General features: G+C 38.7%; 1 protein-coding gene across 1 annotated transcript in view; it reads left to right on the top strand.

Moving 5' to 3' along the window:
- The window catches only part of LOC102859045 (chromosome unknown open reading frame, human C6orf52), a 27,001-nt gene extending 17,241 nt beyond the window's left edge, over positions 1-9,760 (top strand). Inside the window, exons 4-5 of the mRNA XM_006891625.1 lie at positions 5,261-5,306; positions 9,618-9,760. Coding sequence (XP_006891687.1) covers positions 5,261-5,306; positions 9,618-9,760 — 189 coding nt within the window. The remainder of the gene's footprint in view (positions 1-5,260; positions 5,307-9,617) is intronic.
- Positions 9,761-10,007: the final 247 nt, after the last annotated feature.

Genomic DNA, 10,007 nt, shown 5'->3' with positions numbered 1-10,007 from the left:
AATCCGTTCTGATACTCTTTTCCTTTTAATTGGTGTGTTTAACCATTCACATTATGTGTGAATATTGAAAAGACAGCTTTATTATTTGCCATTTTGTTGTTTCTTTTTCTGTTTATTAAGGTTAGATCACTTTCTTTGGTATGTCTGTGCAAAGGATGACTTTTAGAATTTCTTGTAGAGTTAGTCTTGTTTTCACAATTTCCTTGAATTTCTGCTTTTCTGAAAATATCTTGGTTCCTCCTTAATATTTAATGGACAATTCTGCTGGGTGCAGGATTGTTTTCTTTCAGCCTTGGCTGGCAATTGTTTTCTTGCAGTCTTCTGTATATGCCATCCCATTATCTTCTTGTTCACATGGTTTCTGCTGAGAAATCAGAGCTTAGTCTAATTGGTTCCACTTTGTGGGTGATACTTCATTTTTCTTACTCTACTTTTAGTATTCTGTCCTCACCAACAGTCAGAAAATCAAAAGACAAATTGCATTGGGAAAATCTCCTGTCAGGGACCTCTCCAGAGTACTGAAAAGCACTGACAATACTATCAGTCTAGAGACTAAGGTGTGCCTAATCCAGGCCATGGTCTTTGCAATTACTTGCTATGCATCAGAAAACTCAATAGTGATTAAGGATGATAAAAGAAGAATTGATGCCTTTTAGTTGTGATGCTGACGAAGCATCTTGAACATACCATGGGCCACCAAGAAAACAAATAGGTCTGTCTTGGAGAGGGTGAAACCATGTTTCTCCTTGGAGGCTAGGATTTTTAAGTTCCCATCTCACATGCTTTGGGCACATAGCCACATAGTCCTTGGAGAAGAACATCATGCTTGGAAGGGTAAAAGGATGGTATAGGAGAGGAAGACCCTGGATGAGATGGATTGATACAGTGACTGGGCCAATGGGAGTTGATGTGTTGGAATTAGTGAGACTCATTCAGAACCAGGACAGGGCAGGGTTCAGATTTGCTGTACATAAAGTTGCTATGGGTTGCAGGCTATTCAATGGCACATAACAAAAAAAAAATCTTTGATTTTGGAGGATTTGATCATTTATCTTAGTTAATGTTTTTCTTTTGAGGTTTGGTCTGTTGGAAGTTCTCTGAGCTTCCTTTAAGTGGAATCCTTTGTTTTTCATGATACCTGAGATGTTTTCTTCTAGTTCCTCTTTTACTATTTTCTCAGTGGTTTCCCTCCCTTTCTTCTGTTCAGAAATTCCAATCACATGCACGTTGTTCCATTTGATGTTGTTTTGCATAATTATAATGTTTTCTTCATTTTCCTTCTGTCTTGTTTCCCCCCCTCTTATTAGTTTCCATTGAGATTCCTGCATTTTAGTTCACTGACTCTCTGTTCTATCTCTCCTGTTCTGCTTTTTTGTCCTTCTAACATATTGGAAAATCTGCCATTTTGTTCTTGATATTCTGGATTGCCTTTTCATGCATTTCTGTTATTTCCAGGACTGTGCTCTTTGTACCCTTTCTGTCTTACAATGATTTTTAAAATTTTTGTATCTCTATTTTTTGTTTCTTTTCTTCCTAAGTTTATAAGTTCTTTAATAGTGATTCATGCAATTCCACAACAGTATCTTTCTTCTTCCTCTTCTGGAGTATTCATTACATCTGCAATCTTTTTTATTTTTTAAAAATAAAATTTTTATTTTAGCTCTCTCAATTTTAATATCATCTTGTTTGAGACCTCAAAACCATGTGGGTCAAGTGGAGGAAAAAGTGAATGTGCAGGCTGAAGCATAAAAGAGGGTGAGGCAGAGGTCCAAGTAAACGTGAGTGTGTGCACCCACAAACACCACAGTGGCAGGAGTAGAGAATGCCACAGGCTGGGGATACTGCTACACATTGGACTGAATGCTCCTGTCTAGAGCTTCTTATTCAAGGGATCTAGAACATCCATTACCAGTCAATCACCATGAACACTTCTGAGAGGTCCACCTTCCTCCTTCAAAACCAGGCTCTTTTTCACCTATTGCCCTGGACCTATAATATTCTGGACTAATTCTGCTTAGTTGTGGTTGGATGTAATGTGCACAATAAATTATCTCTTCTGTCTTAGCCAAAGAATCAAATAAAATTTTTAAAAATTTTTATTTTATACTGGTTTACATACAAAGCTCTTATACATAGTTTTCCACACTAGATCTTTTCCATTTTTTTTACCCACCCCTCCCTTCACCCACCAAATTGTGTGACCTTATGATTAACTACCCCTCCTCACCCATCCTCACCCCTCTGCTCCCCTCTCCCCTCCTTGGATCCTCATATACGTTCTGCAATAATGGTTTGCATCAGCAACCTTATCAGCTTTTTAAAGGAAAAGACTTATTTTGTTTTTTCCAATAATATTTTAAGCTGCCTGCTACTTTCTTGACATTATGCGAAGTCCTTCTTGGTATGTATGAGCCAACTTCTATTGTTTCTACATTGGTTGTTGACAGTTCCTTATCTTATGATGCTATTGATAAGTTAGTCTTCCTGGTTATCATCTATGGACAGATCTATTCCCCATTTCTTGGGGCAAGCTTCTCATCCAGTTTTCCTTTGATGAGACAGGAGCTGGAGTGTTTCCCTATGTCTAGCTGGGGCAGGCCTGCTTCTCTATTTTATTGGAGTGAAAGGTGGTTTCTTGCAGGGGTACACAAAGTCCCAAGAGTGTTGCCTGGGATATTTTGCTCAGGGAAAAAGGCCCTGGAAAGTGTCAAAGTCCCAACAGTGCAGCTTTCAAGTCTCAGCAGTTGCTAATGGCCATGTACCTGTCCCTTCTCTCATGGCTAGTTTGGAGGGGAGCTATTCCCACTTGAGCAGAAAAAGGCACAGGGAAGTTCCATCTTCTCATTGATGCCACTCCCAGTTATTGCTACTTGATAATGTCCAAGAGTACCTTCATGTCCTCTCCAGAAGCAGCTCATTGTTAGGGTAATTATTCCCACCTGTGCAAATAAAGGCTCAAGGAAGAACCAATTTATTTTTTTCCCCCAATTCGACACATTTTCCCCCCATCCATTCAATGTTGCACTTTACTCCCTTCCCAACCCTCTCTTCCAGAACACTACCCTCTTGGAAAAGTAAAAGAAAAATTTTTTCATTGTTTTACAATCCCTCCTCCCAGGTCCACTCCTCTATACAGCCTTCATTCTGGACTCCTGTCATGACAAAAATCCCTAGTAATTTTCCTTCTTAAACAGTTTTCTCCCGCATATGTTTCAATGCAGTATACATTATTGAACTCATCCTTCTCAGTCTCTTCCCAAGCCCGAGGTCAGTCCTGCTTTACAACAGTGGCACCACGCAGTATTTGTCTTTTTGTGACTGAGATACTTCACTCAGCATAATGTCCTCCAGGGTCATCCATATTAAATAATATTGCTTGAGTTCCTTGTTTTTCAATGCAGCCTAGTATTCCATTGTGTGAATATACCACAGCTTCTCTATCCATTCATTTGTTTATTGGGAAAGCACCAATTTCTTAATACAGCTCCCAATTCCAGCTACCTGCTCATGTCTAGAGCCACACATCTCCTGGGCTTATTGGGAGAACAGCTATTTCCATCTAACGAGACAAAAGCCTGAGGCTGTAATCTATGGAAAACTTGTGGGATTGAATGTAAGACCTTTTTGTTGGCAACTTAATGTTTTAATTGCTATGCTGCCAGGGTTCCTATCAGCATTCCAGTTTTGCTCAGTTCCTCCTAAATCTTGAGGTAAATAAGAAATGCTCACCAGAAAGTTCTTGACTTGGGCATAAGCAATTATTCTTTTTTATTTAATTCATTTTTGTTACTCCCCCAAAGAAAATACTCTTATTTCCAGATTATTTTTATTCTCAACTCTGGTAGTTTAGGGTGTTTTAGGTTTACCCCAGTTTACCACTGAAAAGAAGGGAATGGGAAGCTGCTTGGGTTTTGCATTATAAGTCAAACTTCATGTAAGCACAGATTCTGGTTGTTCCAGTCATTTCTAAATAGAAAAAGTACAAATAGTGTGGTTAAATTTATGGTAACCATACATCTCATTTCTCAAACTAGGACATATTTCGGAGTGGAGGAGGGGGCATAATTCCAGATAGATCAAAAAGGAGATGGAGTGGATATTTGACTCTGAATAGAATCTTGTTATAAACAAAGGTAACTTAATTAAGCTTCTTGGTGTCAGGAATTAAGCAATCTTTTCTAGAATGTGTAGTTCTTAGAATAACTGTATATCCTTAACAAAAACAAAATAAAACAAAACAAACAAAAAAACAACACCAGACTCTCAGCTGGTAAGGATAGAAGCAGACAGAGTTATTGCCATTGAGTTGGAACCAGCTGATAGCTGACCCTCCAATGAGTTTTCTGAAACTATGAATCACATGAAAGGATATTACTAGTATTTCTCCTGATGGACCACTGGTGGATTGAACTGCTAGAGAAGTGCTGTTTAGACATAGAAGTGACAATAAAAGTTTTATTTCTCTAGTGGAGTCAACAGGATCTAGTTTAACAGATCTGGATTTATTCCAGAAGTGTTTCTGGAATTTATTAGTGGGTATAGAGTTGCATTTCCAACGCAAAGGCACAGAGTTAATATCCACCAACTAGCTTCTCTATGGGAGAAAGATGGGAAATCTCCTCCCACTCAATTTACAGCCTCTTAAAACCTGAGGGGTGGCTAGGAGTTGGCTCTGACTGGACACAGTGAATTTGATTTGGGATTTTTTTTTTCTTACTTGACACATTAAGAACGTAAATCAACATTTTGCTCTTCTGTAGCCTCTACTTTTCCTTCGGTATCTGTTGTCCTAGTCCCTGGCTAAGACACAGGGCTGAGATTTATTGGAAGGCCTTGAGAAGAAAGCACTGATGAAGAATTTGCAGACTGTCATCTGGAAGGAAGGCAATGGCTCCAGGCATATGTGGGGTACCGGATAGAGAAGCTGTGGGATCTGCACCCCAGAATCCCTGGGTTGTGGTATCTAGCTCAGCTCTCAAAGATGCCATTTAATTTTTTAGAATCTTCTGAGAAGTCAGAGGGCTTTGATAGATCTATTCTTCTTTTGTGACTACCCTTCTATTGACTCAGTCCACCCATTTCATAGTTGTAGTAGTTGTAGTATTCCTTCTAATCAAAGTTCATAATAGATCTGAGTTAAAAGAATCTTTATTTTTTAGATACTGTTTGAGAAGTACATTAAAAAAACCAAAATGGGAAAGCATCTGGTGATATTAAACTTTACTAGTGAAGTTATTATTTCTCATTAATTTTCTTTTAGGAAACCACAGCTGTAGCTGAAAGCCAAGATGAAGACCTACTAGAAGGTAACATAAAGCATGGGCTTGCAAGCAGAACCTAACCCAATTTCCAAACTGCTCTTTCACTTAACTTGCTAGAAACAAAGATCCAACTGGAAAATTCCACTGTAGATTGCCTAAGCCAGTCTCTTCAGTGATGTGTCATATTTTGGGATTCTAGAGGGGAAAAAAATGAAAAAGATCCAGTATGGGAACAATTTCAGCTCAACTGCTGCTCCGGGTCTTCCTGGGGGCCTGGGAAATGGGGACATCCCCCCAGATAAGAGGACAGTAAGTTGTTTTCAAGGTCCATTTCCTCTGTAACTTTAAACTGTGTCCCTCGTGGTGCTTTGATTTTGTTTTTTAAGGCATAAAGGATGATTGAAGGCAGTGGCTTTGACATCTTATTTCCCATGGGTTGTTGGTTCCTGGGGGACTTGATAGGTCTGCTCAGACCATCAGGCTCCACCCAGGTTCTTGATCTATTTTGAAAGAACAAAGTATATTCTGTCTCTTTTGGAATGTGCTTTATTTAGGGAAGAGAAGGAAAAAACTTTGCTTCCTTTATTTATTTGTTTAAGTTATAAGAAAGTAAAATAGAGCAGGAACATGGCAAACACTATGCTTGTTTCTTAATCACACTATGTCTCTTTCTTATACCTCTACCCTGTCCCAGACAAATCCATCTATTGTCTTTGTAATTTTTGTCAAAGAGTGCAGCATTAGTGCCCAAAGCCACAGTGACTAATACAGAGTTTGAAATATTCATACTTAAGTAAAATGAAATTTCTATTTAAAAACATCTTCAAATATTATCAGAGAGATCTGATTTGTAGGTCTTTGACATAAATATGATTAAAGGTGGCTTGTGCTAGCTTTTGAAGTACCTAGATAATCAGGTCAGCATGCTTTTCTATCTTGAAAATGTTAGAGGACTGCATTCACCCAGAAAACCCTGGCAGAAACACCTGGTGATTACTTCTGAACAATTAACTATTGAAAATCCCATGGAGTGCAGTTCTAGTCTGACACATATGGGGTCACCATGGATGGATTCTGACTCAATGATAAGTGTATTCTAGCTCTCAGGGATGCATTCTGGTTAAAATCCCAGTGTAATTTTCCTCTAATTATGCAGACAGTCTATAAAAATGATGGAGGAAAACTAACAATAAGAATGTTCTGGTGAATATAGATGACCAGGGTTTAAATCCTACTTGAAAAACTCTGTGTTTCCAAATTGCTTAATCTCTCCCTCAGTGGGTTGATTTTTCTCATTGATAAAACGAGCATGATTTCCCATTTCCTTTAGAGGAAGTGTGAAGATGGTATCTCTAAAGTGCTCTTAAGTGTTTTAAAATAGCCTGACATAATAACAACCTCTGTAATAATCATAGTCATAGCAGCAGCTCTCAATAGAGAGATGATGTGAACTTCAAATCTGCCCACATAAGTCATCTGAAAATTTTTCATAGCCAAATTATAAAGAGGAAAGAATCATGTGAAATGAATTTTAATGTATTTCATTTAACTTAATAAATAAAAAATATTTTCAACATGTAACAAGAATTTTAAAATTATCAATGAGATTTTTCATTCTTTTACACACAAAATCTTTGAAACCCAGTGTGTTTATTTTCCACTTGCACTCCATCTCAACTTGGACTAGTCACAACTCAAGGGTTCAATTTCATCTATGACTATTGGCTACTGCACTTGACAGCATAGGTCTACAGGACTAGCCCTAAACCACAGTTTAGGGAACATGCTGTTAGTTTGTGTTTTATAGTCATCTGTTACAGTTGATAGTCAATATTACTGCAACAGTCTCTGTGGTGCAGTTAGAGCTACATTGCTGACTAAGATGTAGCTGATTTCCATGTTACAGGCTAGAGAAGAGGGGGTGTCTGTTAGCAGTGGTCCTGATGCTGCTCCTGAGAAGTGGTCAGCATCAATGACTCTGACAATTGCCCCTAGCAGTGAAGGATACTGGAGTGTAACATTGGGAAGGAAGACTTGGGAAAAGTCAGGAAAAATGTTAGCAGCATCCAATTTTGAGATCAGAAGCATTGAAGGGAAATGTTCTCAAGAGCAGTGAGATGTTTTATAGCACAGGAACAAGACAACACAGTCACAATGAATAAATATGTGAAGTGGTTTGGGACACTTAAATGGTGTCCAGGGACTTTTTAATGGCTTCAAAATAATAAGTACAAATGGGCATACAGATCCAGATTAAAAACATGGACCTGGGTGGTTCAAATGATTCATGTGTTTGGCTGCTGATCAGAAAGCTGGATGTTCAAATCCATCCACAGTTGCCTCAGAAGAAATGCTTATTGAAGGGAGCTCTGATGGCCTAGTGGCAAGAAGCTGCACTGCTATTCCACAGGCACATGGTTCAAATCCACCAGATGCTCTGCTGGAGAAGGAGGGTCAATCTCCTCCTTTACCAGTCAGATCTGCTCTGGCAGTACACATACAAGAATAATAATAAAATAAAAATTAAAAAAGAAATGCTTATTTATCTATTTTTTTTTTAAAGTCACACCAAAAAACACCAGCCACTGAAAACCTGGTAGAGCACAGTTCTACACTGGTTCAGATGGGATTGCTGTGAGTCCTGATTGGCTTACTAGCAACTGGCTTATATGGGTGTTAAGGAGGTAAATGATGGTTCAAAGTGGCTAAGGCTTGCAAAAAACTTACAAAGGCAACAGGAAGGGCTTTCCCCTTCACTTTTGCATAAAGAAATGAAGAAATTACATTTAAAAAGTCAGTGACCTTGGCAAACTTGTAAACCACTGGGAACAGACAACTGTGGAATGAAAAATCTTAGTCTAATGCCTTCATGTTAGCAAAAGGCTACCTCCACATGATGGGTGCCAGGTTTCAGAAAAGAAGCTTCGGTCTTCTGTTCCTGAATTGCTTGCTATGTGTTCTCCTGTATCAGTTTTTTAACTAAGCAGATAAGGCAACGTGTTTGCTTTTTTAAAAACATTTTTTTAAATGTAATTTTAATGAAAGTTTGCAGACAAATTAGATTTTTATTTATTCATTGTTGCACATTTTCCTCCCTCTCCCTCCATTTCCCCTCCCCCAACTCACTTTCTCTTTGTTTTAAATATTCATTCATTGTTGTGCAATTTCTTCCCTTCCTCTCCCTTCCTCTTCCCCCAGTCCACTTTGCAATGCACCTCTTATTTTGGACCTCTTATTCTGAATCTGTTCAGATGCAGGGTTTCTAACTACTCTTTTCATTCTTTCTTTGCACCCTCATTCCCCATGCCAGCCCTGCCTTGTAACACTGGTGCTATGCAGTATTTGTCCTTTTGTGACTGACATGATGCTGAGTGAAATATCTCAAACACAAAACAACAAATGTTTGTTTTTTTAAAGCCTTGTCCTAAGGCCTGGTCCTGGCTCACCGAGTGTGCCACCGTATCTAAATGTTTCTGCCAGGAACTCATCTTTGACTTTCCCTTGACCTCCTCCATCATCTGTTGTTGTTATTTTGTGCCATTGAGTCTACTTCAATTCATGGAGATCCTATGTACAATAACTCTGAATCCGGCTCCTTCCTGAGCCAGTCAAACTGTCTCTGACACATTTACCCTCATTATCTGATACTAAATCAATCCATCTTATCCTGGGTCTTCCTCTCTTGCACTGTCACTCTTCCAACCATGATGTCCTTCTCCAAGGACTAGTTCCTCCTAGCAACATGCCCAAAGTATGAGACAGAACCTCAAAATCCTTGCCTCCAAGGAGCAACTTGGCTTCACTCTCTCCAGGACAGACCTGTTTGTTCTTTTGACAGTCCATGATATGTTCGATTCTCTTCTCCAGCATCATATCTCAAATGTGTCAATTCTTCTGTCATCCTTATTTATTGTCCAGTTTCTGATGCATAGCAAGTAATTGCAAAGACAATGGCCTGGATCAGGTGCACCTTTATCTCTAGATCGACATCACTGCTCATTAGCACTCTGGAGAAGTCCCTGACAGCAGATTTTCCTAATGCAATTCATCTTTTAGTTTCATGACTTCTGATGCCAAGGGTACTGACAGAATTTGTTAATAATCTCAATCTCTTCTCCATCTGTCATGGTGCAGCCAATTGGCACAGTGGTGAGAACCTTGGATCTAGTGGTACTACTAGTTTTTAAGCTTAAATTTAAAATTTCCAGGGGAACCTACACTTCTTAAAAGTTAACATTTAGTGTCTTCAATACTTCTTGCTAACATTAGAAAATTAAGCACATTTTACTTTTAAGCAATTTCCAGTATGTGTCTTGTGAAACTCTATTTTTAAATATGCATTGTTGGTTTCTGTAGATCCAAATGTGCACTTCAATACTGAGACGTTAAACAAGGAATTTATGGTGAAAAGTGAAGAGCTCTATGACTCCCTCATGAATTGCCACTGGCAACCTCTGGATACAGTTCACTGTAAAATCCCAGAGAAGACCCAGGAGTGAAGCACAGTGTTCATTCAGCTACCTGATATTCTATTAATTTTATATTTTTGTTTTCTGTTTTGGAGTGGGGAGAATATTCTCCTAGAAATGTGCTGCATTCTGTTTTAAAGACAAATGCCCAGGGATTTAAGTATGATTGATGTGATTGAATATAAGGTAAATAAACTCGACCACGGTAATGTAAATAAGCAACCATACCTGAAAGTGTTGTGTGTTAACAAAGTGGCAGAGAGCTCATGTTAATGAT

Source organism: Elephantulus edwardii, unplaced genomic scaffold, assembly GCF_000299155.1.
Source record: "Elephantulus edwardii isolate Elephantulus edwardi_28Jun2011 unplaced genomic scaffold, EleEdw1.0 scaffold00101, whole genome shotgun sequence".
NCBI lineage: Eukaryota > Metazoa > Chordata > Mammalia > Macroscelidea > Macroscelididae > Elephantulus > Elephantulus edwardii.
Note: the sequence above shows the minus strand (reverse complement) of the source record. Positions and strands in the feature narration are given on the sequence as shown.